The sequence below is a fragment of the Hyperoodon ampullatus genome (genome assembly GCF_949752795.1).
Source record: "Hyperoodon ampullatus genome assembly, chromosome: 2".
NCBI classification, from domain to species: domain Eukaryota; kingdom Metazoa; phylum Chordata; class Mammalia; order Artiodactyla; family Ziphiidae; genus Hyperoodon; species Hyperoodon ampullatus.
The window spans coordinates 105,444,190-105,464,540 of record NC_136915.1 but is presented as its reverse complement, the minus strand read 5'-3'; the positions used below and the strand labels follow the sequence as shown (position 1 = coordinate 105,464,540).

The following is a 20,351-nucleotide window of genomic DNA, read 5'->3' as shown; positions in this document are numbered from 1 at the left end:
TAACAAGTTCTCAGGGGATGCTGATGCTTCTGGTCTGGGGGCTCCACTTTGAGAACTACTGCCATAAAGTAAAGAGATTAGAATAGGGGCTCTTAACACTTATTTGGAGATTTTAGGGTCAAATCTAGAAAAAGGGCAATTTCATGCCGTTTTTATTTCTTATAATTGTTTCCTTTGTGTTTTTCTTTAGATTTTAATAAAATACTTTTTGGAAATAAAAAAAAATTAAAAATGAGATACTGCATTCTAGTATCAACTTACTGCTTTGACCGTTTCAATAGTTTTCTTTCCAGTAAAGTAATTGTCACCTTGAGTCTCTCCCGGAACCTGCCAGGAACAAAGAGATCCTTTAACAATTTCATTGACAGGTGTTAAAGAGCCAATAAATTAATCTTATACCCAGAAAAGAATAGACATTACTATGTTATGATCTGTTGCATGGTGTTATCAGCTACCATTAACTGAGTACTTAGTAAGTGCCAGACACTATGTTAAATGTGTTATATGCATTATCAGAAGAATACCCCGCTCTACAACACATGTTTAAAGAGAATGCCCAATTTCTCAAATTTTTTCTGATTTTTGATCTACAGTGAAACAACTGCCTGAAGCCTCCTTAAAAAAAAAGCCAGAATGAGAATCATTCAATACCAAATCTGGTCAATCATTTGTCCCATAAAATCAGGATATACAGGTGGATTAAGAAGGACTACACAGATTCCTTCCCATATCAGCTGCGGATGACTCTGGCATCTAGTCCCAATTCTAATCCCATTAGAAATTCTTGAAATTACAGTAAGTTCCAATAAGATAATTACAGGACACAGTCTGAGGGTCCTGAAAGATTTACTTACTACTGGTTGGTCTTCTTTGGCCACACTCTCCTCATATTCTGCTTCCCTTTGCTGACAAGAGATAGATATGAATTAATTTCAAAGAAAAAACATGACCCCTATGTGAAGTGAAATGAGACAGTGAGAAGCTGCTTCTTTCACAATCCAACCCCCTTATGGCATCTCTGTCTCCACTTGGCTGCCGAAGTGGTGTCAGCAGTCTTGGAAACATCTTTTGGAGCTCAATGGACTTGCACTACTGAGGTGTGACAGCACTAGACAGGAAACTCGAGCTGAGACAGCGTGTCAGATACTGACACCCACCAGCACATTTGTAACCAAGGCAGAACTACTTACCATCTCCCTTTCTTCCTCAAGAATAAGAGGCTCCCTTGTTCTCTCCCAAAGTCTCAGAGATTTGTCATGGGACGATGATACAATATAGTCCCCACTGGGGCTTACAGCCAAGCACCATATTTCCTGGTGATGCCCCTGTGGAGAGAAAGGACAAAAAACAAAAATCCTGAGTAAGAATACCTTATTCATAGACCGCTAACTGCTTACATTAGTGGGAAATCAACACTTGATCTTAAAAGAAGCTCTTAAGTACTGAGCAAGCAAAGCAGGCAAGAGGTTACCTCCAGAGTTTGTATGTGTTCAAATTTGTCTGCATCCCACTGCTTAATCTTACGGTCTTTCCCAGCAGTGAAGAAGAGGTGAGACTTGGGTACAAACTTTAGGTACATCACACTGAAAAGTGAGAGAAGTACTCAAATGTCATCAAATTCCTCATCATTAAAAAGTCTTATACACACAAATAGCTTTAGAACAGCTAGTTCTAGAGTGTCTGACTATTTATATTTTAGAATTTTTAATTTCTGACTATCTGAGAACACTAAATAATAGACACAGATGCTCCCGGGAAATGATACCTACAGGTGACTCAACAGGAGGTCTATGAAAAGATGACACCTACCTGTCATCATGTGCAAACAGAGACTTGTGGCAGTCTCCAAAGTCCAGACCCCAGATCTTCACATTCCTGTCGGCAGAGCCAGTTGCTATCAGTGCTCCATCCTAGGAGGAAGAGAAGTAAAACATTACTTGATTATCTGAAACTCTAACTGGAGAAAAGCTAACCAGAACATGTATCCCATTGCTTTCAAAAACATTAATGCCAAAAAATTAATTTCATCTCTTTACCAAGAGCACCGACATCCTCACTTTTACCTACAGATCCACTTAAAAAGCTTGTAAGTGAGCAAGAACTCTGTGGCTTAGATGTTTTGGTCCTGCTACAGGACAGTGTTGTGCCTTGATGTAGGTTATGTTTACTTTGTTCAATAGAGAGAATAAAGAATCTCTAATCTCTGTCGTAGAGTTTGGGGGGAGAGAAGAGGGAAAGAGAAGAATGAGGCTGGGAAAGAATCTACTATATAGAATGTTTATATGACCTAGCCCTTTTCATGCCATGTCTCCTATCAGTGATTCTCTTATCTTTCCTGTTTTAGCACCTAGTTCAAATTGCTGTCAACATAACAAGAAAACTGAAAATACTTTCTGACACCAATTTATTCTGTTAATGCAGAGTGCAGACAGCCAATTCCTTTTACACAGACTAGACATTGTTTTTAAATATATATTGCCACTCCTAATCATAACTAGACATTGTAAAAAATATGACTTTGGTCAATAGACTAGAAGTATACATAATGCAAAATACCATAAATATTGCAAAGTTCCATTTTCCTTACAAACATTATACTTCAGAACAAAGGGGGCTGCCTTTTTGAAAGTTCTTCATATTTAAGGGTGTTCTACCAATTATATTATTTTTATACAAGAAAATACTATTTGGGGAATCCAAAACAGGGAGTTGGTTATGAGGATTAATTCAGGTATCTGTGAAAATATTCTAAAAGCATTAAAGAAATATATATATTTAAGGTATGATTTTTTTTAGGATAGTCAGTTATACAACAAACTGAAAAATACTAAAATGAAGCTATCAAGCCAAGAACTAAGATAGCATTTTAGAAAAGACAACTTGTTACTGAGACACTATTTAAATTTTACTTACATAAGAGATGTCCATGCATATGACAGGCAGTTTGTGTCCATACAGTGAGAGAAAAAACTAAACAGTTAAAAAAAAAAAGAACATAAATAACTCATGTCTATAAAATACAGGCATAATTTATTACCTGTAGACCTAAAATATAACTTTAAATACAATGCTAAGACTGTTCTGGATTGCTTTATGTCTGTAGTTTCAAAGAAGACAGTCAAACCACTCAAGGTGACTTGTACCCATATCCAGCATACAACCCCTGCATGCACTTGCCAAGAATGCTGCAATATAGTGGAGCCAGGGCTGCTGCTGCAGAAGGCTATTCCCTCAGTCAGAATATGGAACAGAGACGTTCTCTGGATCTCTTAGCTGACAAGTCTCTGGAGCACGTTTCCCAACAATATTTCCAGGCCCAATCCGGTCCCACTGAGACTCTGGTCATAGAGCCCAGTAATCTATATTTTTAAAAGCAACCCAAATGATCCTGACTTACAGTCAAGTGTGGAATCACTGCCTAAGACACCTAGCAATGCTCTTAAAAAACTACTGGCTACGACAGGATTTTCTGTCCACAGATTTTCTGAACATATGAAATACAACTTGCTTTAAACAAAATTTATGAACCAAAGGATTCTTTTAAAACCCTAGCCTTCCTAGTGTACTTGCAATGTTTTGATTCACAAATTTTTAGAAACATACTACTGCTGGGAACACTCAAGGCCACTTCTTTATAGTCTCAACCCAACGTCAGTCAGAAAGTAAGCAAATATCCATAGGCATAACCATTGTACCTTTAAAGTATCAACATAGAAAACTTTCACAGTACAGTCCAGCAAAGACACAGCCAACAGCTTTTGATTGGGAGAGTAACTGACACACAGAACTTCTTCATCTAGTTGCAAGGTTCGGGTTTGCTTCACAGAAAGCCTAGCATTACAGAAAGCATCAAGAAAAATGAGTACTCTACAAAGGCACAAAAAAATTCCAAAAACCCTCTGGAGCTCAACAGAAATATCAATACATGTCAAAAACCCATTCAATGGTTCCCCATTTTCGCTCCCCAGAAATGGACACAAATAAAAAATGACCACTCACCTCTTCTGGGTACTGTTTTCATCTTTCACCAACTCAAAATCCCAGAACTTGACAGATTTATCTGCACCACCTGTCACAAAGCCACGCTGAAAATCAAATGACATTTCCGTTAAAAAAATATCTTAGTACAGAAACTTTAATAAGACACCTCAAAATAGTATAAAAGACCATTTTTATTTAATGGCATGGGATAAGAATTAGGATATGTGGTTTTTCCTTAACTCCCTTCATTGCTCTTTAGGGGATGCCACCACAGATCCTACTGCAGAACTCCTAGCAGAGACTAATGTAGTCAGATGATAACTAGTGTAAAGTTCTAGTTATACTTTCATTCAGCATCAGGAAGAAAGACTCAATGAACACTGCAGGGTAAGGCAACAGTCAAAAGAATTTGCTATGAAGTATTCAACTGGTTTTATCACATTTTAGTGTTAGTGTAAACTATAAGGACTATAGAGTCAGAAAACTAGATCTCAAATGTCTGTTATTTCAGAGATTTGTAACATGGGAAAATAACCTTATAATGACCTTCAGTGTTGGTGCAGTTGTAAAGGCTACCTAGTTTATAAAATCATTGTGAAAATAACAATAATGACATGATGGACGTGAAAACACTTTGGAAAAGAGAACACTCTACAAACGCTAGATGTTACTACTATTTAAATTTTAAATGCTGTTTCATTTCTGACCCCAAATGGCATTACCCAGTCTAAATTCCAGGTTCCGTTGTTTTCCAAAAATATCTACTTTCAATGAATGAAGGTTTGCCACCATTGGGAGTATTCAAATAAATGGGCCACAATCCCTTAAGGTGCTGTCAAAAAATATCTCAAAATGTTCTGAGCAACAGCACCATTACTGGAATAAGTACACAGTTCTCCAGGTGACTCCTTTGAAGGGAAATACACTGTTATTGACTTGAAAAGGCTCACATATTTACTAAAAAATCACTAGATTTATATAGTCATAGATGTATGGACTAAAAGGGGAGCACAAAAGTCTACTCTATCCTCCACATTTGTTGCCCCAGGAAGTATGTCCTCTTAAGAAGTATCACAAACCACTGGTACAAAGTCAGGAGCGTAAGCAATTTGATGTCATGGAACTGATGATCAACAGCAGCTGAACAAGATTTCAAATCTTAATGACAGCTATTCATATTATCAGGCACAAGATATGGCACCATATATAAAATCTAGAGATTAGACAAAAGTGGGCTTTCTTTAAAGAAACCCTGAGACAAATCCCTGTTAGGCAGCAGTAGAACTTGATATAAGAAATGGGAAGTACAGCCAGAGTACTGAAGCCCAATCTTAACATCTGGTTTAGTTACCTGATCTGGAGAGAGAGACAAGGACCATAAAGCTCCATCATGTGCATCTATTGTCTCCAGCAGATTTCCTGAGGCCAAGTCATAAAGCTGCAGCTTTCCTGTCTTTGGAAGACACAAAATGAACACACAACCTACACAGTTTCATAACCAAGCAGCAACAATGTAGCTAACTGCTCAGGAAACGGGCTTCCACGGTCCATGCTCTGTACTTCCTCTGTGAATAAATGTTGTTAAATCCCCTACGGACATGTTGGGTTAATCCTGGCAGGGTTGCTATACTGTACAACTAAGGAACAGTACAACCTTGTGGTACAGGACTACTGTCACTTCCACTGGTTTCCTTGACTTCAAAAGGGAAATATCATGGCCACAGGCATATCAGAATAAACATAAGAGCAAATGGGGAACTTAAAAACCTTTAAAAAACTTAATCAGTCCTTTAAGTGTACTATCCTCTATGGTAGTTGGCTTAACCAACTCTTGATTTCCTCCTATAGAATACACTGATAATGAGAAATACTACCTACAATGCTAGGGAGGGCAATGAACTTGAAAAAAACAAAATCACAGTAGCTTAGAAAACTATCAGCCATGCTTCCTGTTTTAGACCATGTATATGCTGTGGTCATGGTGCCAGCACGGAACACACACAGTGGCAAAGCCTGCTCTATGACAAGCCTGTGCACATGTGGTGGAAAGAACGTAAGTGGAAGACTTGAATCCCAGGGCTGCCTCTCTCTAACTCTGACTGTGGGTCAATTCATCTCCATGAGCCCGTCTTTCCATCTGAAAAATGGAGTTTATATCACCAACCCCTCTAAGCTGTTGTGGGGATTAAATGAGATCATGTATGTTAGCCGCATGGCACAGAGACTAGGCTAGGGATTCTGTCTGAGTCATACAAATAGTCTTTGAAGCAATTTGCAAAATGTTTTCCCAATAGCAGATAGTGGATGGACATTTGTTAAAAGAATGAATGAAAACTGAGGAAAACTTTTAACTGAAATTTAATGCTCTTTCACTGACATTGACCCTAAAATCTCTCCAGCTTATTTTACACTTCTTGCTGGACCAAAAATATCCAGTATGATAACATAGGTTTTTCTAATAAAATAATCATGCACACATGGCATTAGTTTAGGGGGATAATAATGACAAATACTTGCAAAGCACTTTTCAAAATATTCCATACACCTTATTCCACTTTATTCCCACTACCACCCCTACTACTACCATTCGTGCTACTTCTGCTACCAGTTCTTATTTATTAGTTATTTGCTGGGAGCCAGTCTCTGTGCTAAGTGCTTTGCAGACTGTGAGGCAGGTTATTTACATCATTTTACATGAAAAAACTAAGGCTCACAGGGTTGAGTAACTTGCCCAAAAGGTCTTATAGCCAGTAAGTGGAAGAGCTGGGATTCAAACCTAGGCCCATCTGGCACAAAAGGCTCTGCCAAAAAGCAAGTGTAACCATTCCATTGTATAGATAATGAAACACACTAAGAGAAGTTATATGACTTGCTCCAAATTACCCATTTCGTAAGGGGAAGAACCTGAATCCAAATCCATGTCCGCTTATTCCCTCATGGTTATCTCCCAATCTGATTAGCAGCTGAGGACTTCATCAGTCAGGCTGTCTTTACCGAATGCTTCTATCTGCCACGCATGATGCTGGTACTTAATGTCTTTTATCATCAGTCTTCTCAAAACACAATTACACGTGTGCTCATAAAAAGATGCATGAAAGGCTGATCTCCGAAATGTTAGTGACAGTTATCTCAAGGTCATGATTTTAATTTTCTCCATAATTTGACATAAAAGGTTTGGTTTAAAAAAAAAACACAAAGAAAACAAAACTTAAAAATAAAAACCTCACGCTTCCCTGGTGGTGCAGTGGTTAAGAATCCACCTGCCGATGCAGGGGACATGGGTTCGATCCCTGGTCCAGGAAGATCCCACATGCCACGGAGCAACTAAGCCCATGTGCCACAACTACTGAGCCTGCGCTCAGGAGCCTGTGAGCCACAACTACTGAAGCCCGTGTGTCTAGAGCCCAAGAGAAGCCACCACAATGAGAAGCCCATGCACTGTGACGAAGATTGGTCCCTGCTCGCGCTGCAACTAGAGAAAGCCTGCGCGCAGCAACGAAAACCCAATGCAGCCCAAAATAAATAAATTAAATAAAAATAAAAACCTCAAAAAAATAGGGCAATGAACTAACACCCTCTCATACTATCTGGCCCTAATACGTTTCCCATATGCTAAAATAGGAAGCATATTTCTCAAACAACTTTAAGAATACTGAGTAGAAAAAGTCCCCCAAATCCATGGAAAAGCCTGTTTACCTTTGTTCCTATGACCACCTGCCGATCACCAGGTACAAAGAATGAGCAAAGTGCATATTCGCAGGTCATCGTGCGAATACACTGCAGTGTAGACCTGTGAGAAAGAAGGAATAAAGAACCTGTATGTTAAGAGAATCTGCTTCTCCATCTGAGAGGTCAGCATGTACGTTTCATACAAACTTAGCCACACAGAGTGATCAATGTGAGAAAGGATAAAGTCTGAATAACCCTGGCTTATTACAGTGAAGGGAGAAATTAGTAAGCGGCACCTAACTTTGTTTATTTTCATGGCGGCTCCCAATCCTAAGGAACAGATTCTACAAAAGAGCTGAGAAAAGCATCTCCTGGGCTCGACAGACTGCCACTACAAAGAAGTGAGGCCAGAGGACTGCAAGTCGAATTAGCATACCGTATCCTTACAAGTAAAGTTCATTTTATTGGACCATAAACATTCATCCATGCAACAAACAGATATCAAATGCCCACTTCCTTCAACATTTACTGAATGCCAGGTACCGTTCTAGGTGCTGGAGATGTAACAATGAAATAAACAGAAGAGGCCCCAAATCTCATAAAGCTTAACATCCTCTGGAAATGAGACAAATATTGGTGTATCAGGTGCTAGCAGGTGCTATGGAGAAACATAGCACCTGGAGGAAGGGGACCAAGAGTACAAGGGTGGGAAGGGGATAGCAGGATGGCCATGTGATGAGAAGAGAGGGAGAAAGCCTTAGCCAAAAGGGGAAGATGGTTCCACGCAGAAAGGGAGCACAACAGCCATGACACAGGCACGCTCCTGTCACCTGTAAGGGATAACGAAAAGGCCAGGGGGGCTCCACTGGAGAAGGGGAGAGTGGTAAGGACTGTGGCTTGTAGTTAGTCCTTGGGAGATGGAGCTCCTGGAAGTGCTATAACTTCCATTATGAAAAGATTACACTGGCCGCTGTGTTGAGAATAGACCACAGAGGGGCAAGTAAGGAAGCATGGAAGACTGGTCAGAAAGCTATTACAATCCAGATAAGAGATGTTGGTGGTTTGAACCAGGTCGTGGCAGTGCAGGTGATGAGATGTGGTTGAATTCCAGGTAAGCTTTTTTTTTTTTTAATACTCATTTTTTTTTTTTAATTTATTTTTGGCTGCACTGGGTCTTTGTTGCTGTGTCTTGGCTTTCTCTGGTTGTGGTGAGCAGAGGCTACTCTTCATTGCGGTGCGCGGGCTTCTCATTGCGGTGGCTCCTCATTGCAGAGCACGGGCTCTAGGCAGGTGGGCTTCAGCAGTTGCGGTGTGTGGGCTCAGGAATTGCAGCGCACAGGCTCTAGAGTGTGCGGGCTTCAGTAGTTGTGGCATGCAGGCTCAGTAGTTGCGGCTCACAGGCTCTAGAGCGCAGGCTCAGTAGTTGTGGCACACGGACTTAGCTGCCCCATGGCATGTGGGATCTTCCCGGACCAGGGATTGAACCCGTGTCCTCTGCATTGGCAGGCGTATTCTTTTTTTTTTTTTTTTTTTCTTCTTTTTTTTTTTTTTTGCGGTACGCGGGCCTCTCACTGTTGTGGTCTCTCCCGTTGCGGAGCACAGGCTCCGGACGTGCAGGCTCAGCGGCCATGGCTCACGGGCCCAGCAGCTCCGCGGCATGTGGGATCTTCCCAGACCGGGGCACGAACCCGTGTCCCCTGCATCGGCAGGCGGGCTCGCTACCACTGCGCCACCAGGGAAGCCCGGCAGGCGTATTCTTAACCACTGGACCACCAGGGAAGTTTTGAAGGTAGAGCTGATAGGATTTGCTAATGCACTGGACATGAGAGAATCAAGAATGGCTACAAGGATTTGGGCTAGAAAAACCACAGGAAGTAATTATTTACTAATATGGGGAAGTCCGTAGGAACAGAGGGTGGGGAGACTATTGAAGAAATGAAGATCACAAGTATGGTTTGGACATATAAAAATCCGAGGTGCCTAATTAGACATCCAAGGGTGATACAAACAAAAGATTTGGTCATGAGAGTCTGAAGTTCAGGGAGAGGCTATGGCTAGAGATAGAAATTTAAGTGTTATCAGCATATAGAAAGCCACCTGACTAGAGATCACAGAAAGTGAGTGTAGACAGAGAAAAGGTTCGAAGACTCTGCCCTGAAATATTCCAACAGTTAGAGGTCAGCAAAGTAAGAAGGGTCTAGCCAAGACTGAGAAAAAAAAAAACAGCCAGCAGAGAAAGAGGAAGTAATGAAATTCAAACTGTTTCAAAGAGGAGAAAAGTTATCAATTCAAAGAGAGTGTCAAACGAAGCTTATAGGTCACTGGATTTTGAAACATGAACACCACTGATGAGATGACAAGAGCTGTTTTGGTGAAATGGTGGGGATAAAGGCCTGATGGAGAAAAGGAGTCAGAGGATAGGGGGAGATCATTGGACAGAGAGATAAGGATGAAACAGGATTATTTCCTTCAAGATGGGAGATTATATAGCGTTTATCTGTATGCTGATGAGAATGACCCAACAGAGAGGGAAGATTAATGATGCAAGAGAGGGAGGAAAATTGCTAGAAGGAGAAATATAGCTTGTGATAACCTTTTGGTTAGGAGCACCAACAGTCATAGGAAGAAAGATTATGTGGATACAGATGCAGCTAAGGTGGGAGCATATGAACATTTTCTAGATGATTCCATTTCTTCAGTGAACTAGGAGGCAAGGAAGTCATCAGCTTAAAGGGGCTAGAGGTGTGAGGTGAGGTAAGAACATATGAAATAGTCATCTAGGAAAGTGAGGAATGAGAAATCATGGTAAAAGTACTGTAAAGCACTAACAGCCTATTTGAATTTAGAGTAGGAAGTATGCTTGTGTTTTTCTCTAGCCAAGTACAGCAATAAGCTTCAGACATGGAATAAACTTACATTTTTTATACCAAATCTAAAAAGGCAATTTTTCCTACTCCAAACTCCACAGGCCTACAGTCAAAATGCACTGAAGATACATTTTGAGGGAACTGTATTTAGGGCCCTAAGAATAACTAACCATCAAGAGTATTAAAAACTAACTCAAAGGGAAGAAAACACTATTGGATAAAGCTATAGAAAGCATCATTTCACAAACCTGTTCCATATCTTAATGGAATCAGCTGCTGCTGAAAGGACAGCGATATTGTCTGAGCTGAATGACAAAGTCCGCACATCACTGCGATGACCCCCGATGGTAATTCTGTTTGTCCTGACAGTCTGAGGAGCTGACATGGATGGATTCAGTGAATATAATTCCACCAAGTTGTTTTGCAGAAGGAAGACAGCCTTTAACTCTCCTTGAGGAGTATGAATCAAGTCAAAGGATCTGCGTGAGAAAATATTCATAAATGTTCCAGCAACCATCTTGGCTCACAAGGTTAATTTTTTTCTAGGAGAAAAGCTTTGCAATGCCCTCCATCTGTACAAAGTTTGAACAAGTATAAAGGATTTTACAAATAAGAGTGCTCTGAGTATTGGACAGTAGTCTAATATAGGCTTTTAAGTCCAAGAAATCTGAGCTCAGATACTGGCTCTGATTTGTTTCTGTGCATGTATTCTTTTTTATAAGTGACTGCAAATCCTTTTGGAATGTGGGGTATACATTTTTCTTTTTAACTGGCAGCAAAGCACTGTAAGTAAAAAGCTAAAAAGCTATCACAAGAAAACAAATATGAGATGATGAGTAAGTGGGCCCATGGTGAGCGGCAGGAGCTGAGGCCACGATCACTGTCTCCAGATACATAATTCGCAGAGACTGCTTACAAATAGCGGGAAAAGCCGATACAATTTTGTAGCAACACTTCAGATACTTCTCTTAGATACCTCAGCTACTACATTTTCACTCACTTGATTTTGGCAGAAGTTTTGATATTAGTCACCCGTTGGATTTCATCTTGCAGAGTCATTTCAACATTGACTTCAAGGTCTTCCTCCTCCTCTTTGCAAGAATTTAATCTAGAGGAGAAAAAAAAAAAGACTATCATGCTATCACTTTTCTAGAAGAAGCTTTGCTATTACTTGAGTCAAGTTCTGGTCTGAGACCAACAACCTTTATTGAACCCAGAAGAGTCACTTAACCACACGGATTACCGTGAGGATTAAACAATGTAGTGTACGTAAAAACGCTTTGTGAACCACAACACAATTAATATGAAGTGTTATTCCATCCAATAGGTACCCTCAATAAATGGATTCTGAATGCAAAAGCCCATAAAATTTCTGGGGACAAAGCTTTGCAGTTCAAACTATCCCACTGAAGTGTTTCTGGCAAACTTCTCTAACTTCAGGGCTTTTTAGAAAATCCAATACTCTGCACTTATAACCCAACCATGCCAAAAAACCCCAGAGGTCTCAAAAGATTTGCTTTGGCAAATAAAAAATTTAAAAACTGGTGACTTTTTATTTCTTTGAGACTTGATAAATTTCAACCACTGAGAAACTGATTTCTATAGCTATAATGACCTATTTTTTGTAAGGTTATACTGCCCCCAAACGCCAATTATGTAACTGTCCAACCAGTCTTCCTTCTCACAGTCCCAAAGGTCAGCACTATGCAACCCGGCTTCCTTCTGTATAGGCTGTTGTCACTGAAGAAACACTGCTAGCCTCCCAGAATTAAATCACTTAGAAGCCATGTTTAAATATCTGTACTGCCTTTCTCGTTCTGTGTGGCTCTGAGTGCAAGACCTAGGAATATGATAGTTATGAAGCTGTATTTAGAAATGAAAAACTTGGACTACCAGCACTCCATAAAATCTTCCCTAGCATTTAATGGTAATTGAAAACAAAGTAAATACTCCTTTAAAGAAGCCATAGTTTTTCCTTTAGTACTATGTGGCCCACCCACAATACTTGACTAGTAGTAAATATTAAGAAAACACACTTTGCTTTCTTTTTAGCTTTCTTCATCTTCTTGTCTATTTTCTTCTGAATTTCCTCCTTGGAAAGGATACGAAACACTTCTAGCACAGAATCAGTCCCCTAGAAAGGCAAAAGGTTGATGTGAGTCCAGGAAGAGGCAATTTGTAATTTAGCTTTTTCTCTGTAAGAACATTTCTCTTTCTTCCCTTACTAGTTGTATTACCACGGACAACTTAATCTCGCTGGGATTGTTGTCTCATCTGTAAAGTGGGAATTCACCACTTTCTACAATGTTACTCTGAGACTAAATAAGAAGTTAATGCTTTTTACAGAGTGAAGTAAGTCAGAAAGAGAAAAACAAATACCATATGCTAACACATATATATGGAATCTTAAAAAAAAAAAATTGGTTCTGAAAAACCTAGGGGCAGGACAGAAATAAAGACGCAGACATAGAGAATGGAATTGAGGACACGGGGAGGGGAAAGGGTAAGCTGGGACGACGTGAGAGAGTGGCATGGACATATATACACTACCAAATGTAAAATAGATAGCTAGTGGGAAGCAGCCACATAGCACAGGGAGATCAGCTCGGTGCTTTGTGACCAATTAGAGGGGTGGGATAAGGAGGGTGGGAGGGAGGGAGACACAAGAGGGAGGAGATATGGGGATATATGTATACGTATAGCTGATTCACTTTGTTATATAGCAGCAACTAACAGAACAATGTAAAGCAATTATATTCCAATAAAGATGTTAAAAAAAAAAACAGAAAAAAGAAGTTAATGCTTTTAAATTGTTTAGCAAGGCAGGGATTTAATAAATGTTTGCTAATAATAAGAAGAATAAGAGCAATTACTGTTGTTAGGCAACAGAAGTTAGGGAATATAGGTCCACACAAAACCATATAAGGAAATCTTAACAGGACCAAAGAAAAATTCACCTCCACACTGAATACGAAAGAAGAACAAGTCTCTAAAGGAACAGCCAAGTCCTTGTTATTTTCTCCTCAGCCTGGTACTCACATGGCAAGCAAGAATCCTGCCTGTCCTGTCGACTGCAAGGTTCACAACTCTGTCCCTTCCTTCCCGCATTATGGAACCAGCTTTTCTACATGTAAGGATGCGCTGCAGAGGAAGCAAGAGAAAAGATGAAGGTTAATAGTTCTGTTGACCCCTGAAAAGACATGATCCCAAGAAGTGCAGGTGACAAAGATCTTCCCTAAAATGAATACTTTCCCACCACTCAACTCAACTGAAGGTAAGAAACAAAAATGAATTACATCCTCAGGAGCTTCATCAATCTCAAGGGTACCATCCTCTGCTTCATGTGTGTCCTGTATTCCAGGGGAAGACCCTTTGACCTTCTTGGGCTCTGGTTCTTCTGGGTCTTCAATCTGTTTTATAAAAATGGGAAAATAAAAGCTGAAATAGGGCTTGCCAGGTGGCTCAGTGGTTAAGAATCCGCCTGTTAATGCAGGGAACATGGGTTCGAGCCCTGGTCCAGAGAGATCCCACATGCCGCAGAGCAACAAAGCCCGTGCCCACAATTACTGAGCCTGCGCTCTAGAGCCCGCAAGCCACAACTACTAAAGCCCGCACGCCTAGAGCCCGTGCTCCTCAACAAGAGAAGCCACTGCAATGAGAAGCTTGTGCACCGCAATGAAGAGTAGCCCCTGCTCACCGCAATGAGAGAAAGCCCACGTGCAGCAATGAAGACCCAACGCAGCCAAAAAGAAATAAATAAATTTATTTAAAAAAAAAAAAAAAGCTGAAATAATTTGTTCCAGGAGGTGATTTTCACCCCTAATGACTTAGAAACCTGTCCTTATAGCCACTGATAACTTCCATTTAGTGATCTCTCTGATCAAACCTCTTCAACGACAGCACATTCATCAGAATGTATTAAAAACTGACCACATCAAGAACACAAACAAAACATTATTCATTAGACCAGCTCCAATAACTTTCCACAGTATAAGGACTATTGTTTCATAACAAGGTGAAAAAATGATGACCTCATTAATTTTAAAACCTTCTTAGGTGAAAGATCTACCATATTCTAGAGAGAAAGATTAATACTGGCATTATGAATTGCAAAGACATTGCGAGAGAGGTTACATTTTCTCCTTAAATTAAAAAAAAGATAAACCCTAGCCTACTAATGAAGAACCCATCAAAATGGCTACTGGACACAACACCACACACCTAACTCCAGCTAAACCCTAAGGTCTATAACACCTTTCATCCATGCAAAATCTCTGATGATCTGAGAAAATGTGACAGATCTTCTCAGAATATACATATTTACATAAACATACACAAATTTTACATAGATTTTTGTTTGAGGGAAGAGGGTCACAGATATTCGGAAGTCCATCCGTGGACACCCAAAGGTCAAGGAATATCAAGCTAAGAGCCCTACAGACTAAAACATTAACATTACCAAGAGCTGTCAGCCTAAAGCTATCCTTCTTCCAAGTGCAAATGAGGGCAATGGACCATAGCATGAAGAAAAAAAATTGTTTAGAAATCGCAGTAAGAGAGAATTCCAATACTATGTGAAGTACTCAAAAATTACATATGATTCTAAATTCAACAAGCCTATGAATTTGCTAAAACATGACACTGCCCATGATCAGAAGAAAAGCAATTACCTCTTGCAGGTAAGCTATGTCCCAAGCCCTCAGCTCACTGTCAGAAGCCCCAGTGATGAGTCGCTTTTCTTCTGACACCAGAACCAACCCCCACACCTACAGGGTATAAAAAGATTCAAATAATATGGTTATTAAGGAACTCCAGGATACATGACATGACATTCCAAAAGTCTAAATACACTGTAGTGAAATCTCTTTGGCACTGCAAAGTCTAATATTAAGACAACCCTTTCAAAATACACTTCAAAAAAGCTCACTTTGAGAAAGAAAATGATCTGTGGTGGAAGTGTTGTTTATGGGGTAACTAGCAGTTTCTCTGTAATTTCCTATCCTTAAATTTAGATAATGGCTGTTCAGAATAAATCCTAACTAGAAGCCACTCAAAATAATGTTTTCAAGCGTGGCACTTCTTTGATTTCAGCAGTGCCTTGCAAATGAAAGGTGCTCCATTAACGTCTATCAGAGCATAATTTTTAGCCTCAAACATCCATGAACTAAACAATGAAAATAACAGTACTGTTGCAAATCAAGAAAGAATCTGCTTTTCCTCCTCATTAATTCTAGGGTGTGTATATTCCTCATATGTTCTAGGGCATATATATGCAAAAATATACATAATTGAGTTATAATTAACATACAATGTTAAATTAGTTTAAGGCATACAACACAGTGATTCAATATTTTTATACATCATGAAATGATCACCAAAATAAGACCAGTTACAATCCATCGCCATACAAAGTTGTTAAAATATTATTGACTATATACCCTATGTGTAGATTCCATCCCATGGCTTACATATTTTATAGCTGGAAGTCTGTACCCCTTAATCACCTTCACCTATGACTGGTATGAACAAAGCAGAAAGGAGGATGCAAAGATATAAAATATTCCCTGATCTCTATTGAACAGATCTATGTTCAGGTAATTATTATAATGGCTACAATTTGCTATTTACATGTCACCGAGCCAGGCACTGTATACACAGTATCGTTAAACTTCCCTATGATCATAAAGGTGGATACTTATAATTTAAAAGTGATGAAACCCATATTCATGGGTAAAAACTTATCCGAGGCCAATTTCTACTAAATGCCAGAGCAGCTGCATCTGCTCTAACGGTTGGCACTTTGTCCACCACTCCAACTTCTCTCTCTAAAGATAGTACATGTTGATTACTGTTAGCAGTAAAAACAAAGAGCCATGAAAGGGCCAGGGAAGAAACCATCTTTTCCTTTCTGCCTTGCTATTCTTTCCCTGGGCCCATGACCCTACATATACCTCAGTTCGGTGGCCAACCATTGTTTTGAAGCAGTGCTGGGTATCAAGGTCCCACCATTTCACCATGGTATCTTTCCCACTAGAAGAAGAAATAGGAAAAAAATCTTATTAGGAAGAATCACTGAACAGGAAAATCAAGGACTTATTTGTTGCCTTAAAAAGACAATACACAGCAATGACGTCTAATGCTACTATTTACCTGACCTTTCTTTTAAAAAGTAAAGAATCCTAACTCTTTATATGGCTATTCCCAGGTAGAAAAATAAACTGTTCCATCTGTAAGCACAAAAATAACCTTGAATTCAGAGTGCTACAGAACGTAGAACTTGACCAGTTGACCACCGTTTCCATCACCACAGCATCAACATTCCTTCATTCTAACACACAAACATCTTAGACCTCTCCTGCTCCCTTGTCTCCTACGTCCAGCTAGTCTCTAGGTCCTGAAAACGCCTCCTCTGGGAAGTCTCCAAGCCTCAATTCCTCCCAATCCATTTCTGTACACAAACCTGAAGTTAGGTCCTACTGCCCGAATTATTTTAATAACTTATCCGGTCTCTGTCTATCTGTTCCTTCACCACATCCAATATACTACTGTCAGATAATCTTAATCTTCTAAATTTGCACTAACGCAAGGTTCTCTATGGATTCAAAATCAAGCTCTTCAGCACCATTCCTAAAACCTCCCATTAACTGGCACTTAATCTCCCTGCCAATGGGCTCTACTATTCCTGCCTCAAATGCCTGTTCCCTGCTTCTTCACCAATGTAAATCTAATATAATCCTGCTTCATGACAAAACTGGAAAAAAACAAAAACCCAATTTACAAAGTCTTTCCTATATAATCCCACCTCACGGTGTTATTTCCTTTCCCTTACATTCCCTAAGCTATAAGGTGTATGTATATTCTACGAGAACAGTAGAGTCATTGCCTCACAGAATGTGTGTTATCTGAACAAGACACACTAACGTCCCTGCATCCTATCCCACAGGAACAAATCCACCACTGGTACAGCATTTCGTGCTGCTCCTCTACACTGCCTTCTGGTTCTTCTATGGTTCTAATTACTATGGTTCTTCTAATTACTGCCTGGCAAAACCTAAGATCCCAAACTTTCCTGGGTGGCCATTCCTTAGGAACGATAACTATTATATTAGGTTAAACTATATGAAATTGCTGATATCTGACCTATCATTTTTAACCCATACAAATGGAACTTTCAAATGGTTCAACCTATGAGATGTTCAGAAGGCCTAAGTATGGAGTACGTCTCTTCTCAAGAGGCAAGCTAAAACAAACATTTAGTATTCACATCTGCCCACTACTCCATATTTGGCTTTTCTGACTTTCTAGGGATCCAGAAAGTAGACAGCTCATCCTATACAAGGTCTGTTGAAGAGTTAAGGAATATGGAAAAGCTGATATCAGGGGAAAATAATGACAGATCAGAAAAGGGAATTTTAAAATGCTATAAATAACTCTGGATAGCATCTATGACGCTGTTTGGGAAGGGAGGGGAGGGGAAGGGAGGGGAGGGGAAGGGAGGGGAAGAGAGAGGAAAAGCAGCGAGAAGAGGAAACTAGCACATGAGCTTGAGTATAGTGCGGAGATACGAGTAAGGAGTGAAACAAATTCCCTCTTTGAAAACCTCTCCAATGAATTCACCTAGAGAAAGAAATGGAAATGAAATTTATTATTTCTTTACCTAGTAACTAGCAGATTCTTGTCTCGTAGAAACAATGCTTGTGTAACAGCATCCTTGTGCCCCTTTAGACGGTAGAGGCCACTTTCATTGATCACGTCCCACACGATAGTATCTGTATCCTAAAGGAATCAAATACAGAAGAATTTTCTTCACCACATGAGGCCTAACTTGACAAACAATATTTTTATTACAAAGTTGATATGTAGTCCTTATAGAAAATTTGGAAAACATACAGAAAAGCACAGAGGAACCAAACACCAGTTGATTTCACCATCCAGGTATAACCACCACAGATATTTTGTTGTATACTATTCTAGTCTTTATGTATACATATATGTTGTTAACTGAGATCATGCTATTCCTATCACTGTATAACTCTCCTCCTTTTTCTCATTTAATATATTTCCATGTTTTTCCAGACTGTTCTCATTTTTAATGCTCACATAATAACCAACCTTAAGGATACACCATAATTTACTTTAAATTTTTTCTATTTCAGCCATTTAGGCAGTTTCCAATTTTCTGCTATCATAAATATGTAGAAATGAACATTCTTGTACCTCTATCTTTGTACATATCTCTGATCAGAATAAAAACTATAAAGGGAAATTCTTGGGGTAAAAGGTATTTCTATCTTAAGTCTGCAGTTCAGGGTGATCTCCAGAAAGGCTGCACCAATCTAAAGGTCCACCAAGGATATGTATGACAATGCCAGTTTTCCCATCCCTTCATCTCTGGATATTATCAGTTGCTCAAAAAACAGTGCTAATTTCACAAGTTGAAAGGCTCTCTCAATGTTTATTTGATTTGCGTTTCTGAATACCAATGAGAAATTCTGTACATGCTCTATGGTGATTACTGGCCGTTCTGCACCTCCTTTGAACTGCCAAGTCATGTCTTTCATCTTCCTTTGGGTCTTATTTTTCACTTGTTTGTTGGTTATTAAGACATATTAATCCTTCCCTTTTATAGTGGAACTATTAAATACTTTCCCTTTTTCATTGTCCTTTATTTTTTCCAGTTTTTTTGAAAAAATAATTGACGTACATCATTGTATAAGTTTAAGGCATACGGCATTACAGGTTAATTTACATATATTGTGAAATGATTACCATAATAGCTTCAGCTAACACCCATCTTCTCATATAGATATAATAAAAAGAAAAAAAGGAAAAAAAAATTCTCCTTGGGATGAGAACTCTTAGGATTTACTCTTGACAACTTCCCTATAGTGTTTAAATGCACAAATGTTTTAAATATTCAAATATCAAGCGTTCAAATTTATCAGTCTTTTCCTTTATAATTTCTTTCCTTGCTGATATGCTTGAAGTCTTTTTCCACCTTGATATCAAATAAATATTTATTTATATATCTTCTAGTTTACTTAAAATATCATAGCTTAATATTTAAGTCTTTAATCCGTGACTCTTTGGTACACAGCATGAGGTAAAGTTTTAACTTTAAATTTCCCCCCAAATAGTCAGCCAACTGTTTATAAGTAATCCATCATTTTTCTACTCATCAAAAATGTCATCTTTAAAATATACTAATTAGGTATATCAAGTGGATTTGTTTCTTGGATTCCCAGTTGGTTGCAGTAATCTATCTGACTATTTTGTATTAATGCCAAGTTAATATAACATATTATAAGTTATGACTTCATAATGCATTTTAATATCTGAAACTTCTTAAATCTAACCCTGAAAAAAGAAATCTGGAACACTTTTATTTTTTCCCAAAATTCTGTTATTTATTATTCATTTGTTTTTCCATATATTCTTTTAAATCATTTGGTCATATTCTAAAAAAGCAACAAAAAGACCTTTGGAATATTTAAATTCCTTTATCTGTATAAACTAATTAGAATATATGAGCATCTTTTCAATATTTCGTCTTGCCATTCAAGAACATGGTTTGTGTCTCTATTCACTCAAGTCTTCTGTTACATTCTTTAGTAAAGTTTCACAGTATTTCTGTGTCCATTACTTAACATACTTTTGTAAATGGAATCATTTACATTCTATTTTCTGATGACTGAGATATAGGAAAGCTACCGATTTTACCAAAGCGAACGGCCAAGAATCATCATTTTGACTCTCCTTTTCCAATTTGTTTTGTTCCCCTAATTTGTGTACTGTTTTGGGTAGCATATCCACAATGATGTTACACAGTAACTA

At 38.9% G+C, this 20,351-nt stretch overlaps 1 protein-coding gene across 1 annotated transcript in view; it reads right to left on the bottom strand.

The window, feature by feature from the left end:
- WDR3 (WD repeat domain 3) overlaps positions 1–20,351 on the bottom strand; it is a gene marked incomplete at its 5' end in the record, with an annotated part of 34,231 nt that overhangs the window by 12,047 nt on the left and 1,833 nt on the right. Inside the window, 18 exons of the mRNA XM_079698003.1 lie at positions 262–327; positions 855–905; positions 1,191–1,325; positions 1,472–1,583; positions 1,810–1,910; positions 2,914–2,970; positions 3,696–3,831; positions 4,000–4,085; positions 5,333–5,434; positions 7,678–7,771; positions 10,766–10,996; positions 11,518–11,625; positions 12,554–12,651; positions 13,557–13,658; positions 13,814–13,927; positions 15,188–15,283; positions 16,469–16,547; positions 18,175–18,293. Coding sequence (XP_079554129.1) covers positions 262–327; positions 855–905; positions 1,191–1,325; positions 1,472–1,583; positions 1,810–1,910; positions 2,914–2,970; positions 3,696–3,831; positions 4,000–4,085; positions 5,333–5,434; positions 7,678–7,771; positions 10,766–10,996; positions 11,518–11,625; positions 12,554–12,651; positions 13,557–13,658; positions 13,814–13,927; positions 15,188–15,283; positions 16,469–16,547; positions 18,175–18,293 — 1,887 coding nt within the window. The remainder of the gene's footprint in view (positions 1–261; positions 328–854; positions 906–1,190; positions 1,326–1,471; positions 1,584–1,809; positions 1,911–2,913; positions 2,971–3,695; positions 3,832–3,999; positions 4,086–5,332; positions 5,435–7,677; positions 7,772–10,765; positions 10,997–11,517; positions 11,626–12,553; positions 12,652–13,556; positions 13,659–13,813; positions 13,928–15,187; positions 15,284–16,468; positions 16,548–18,174; positions 18,294–20,351) is intronic.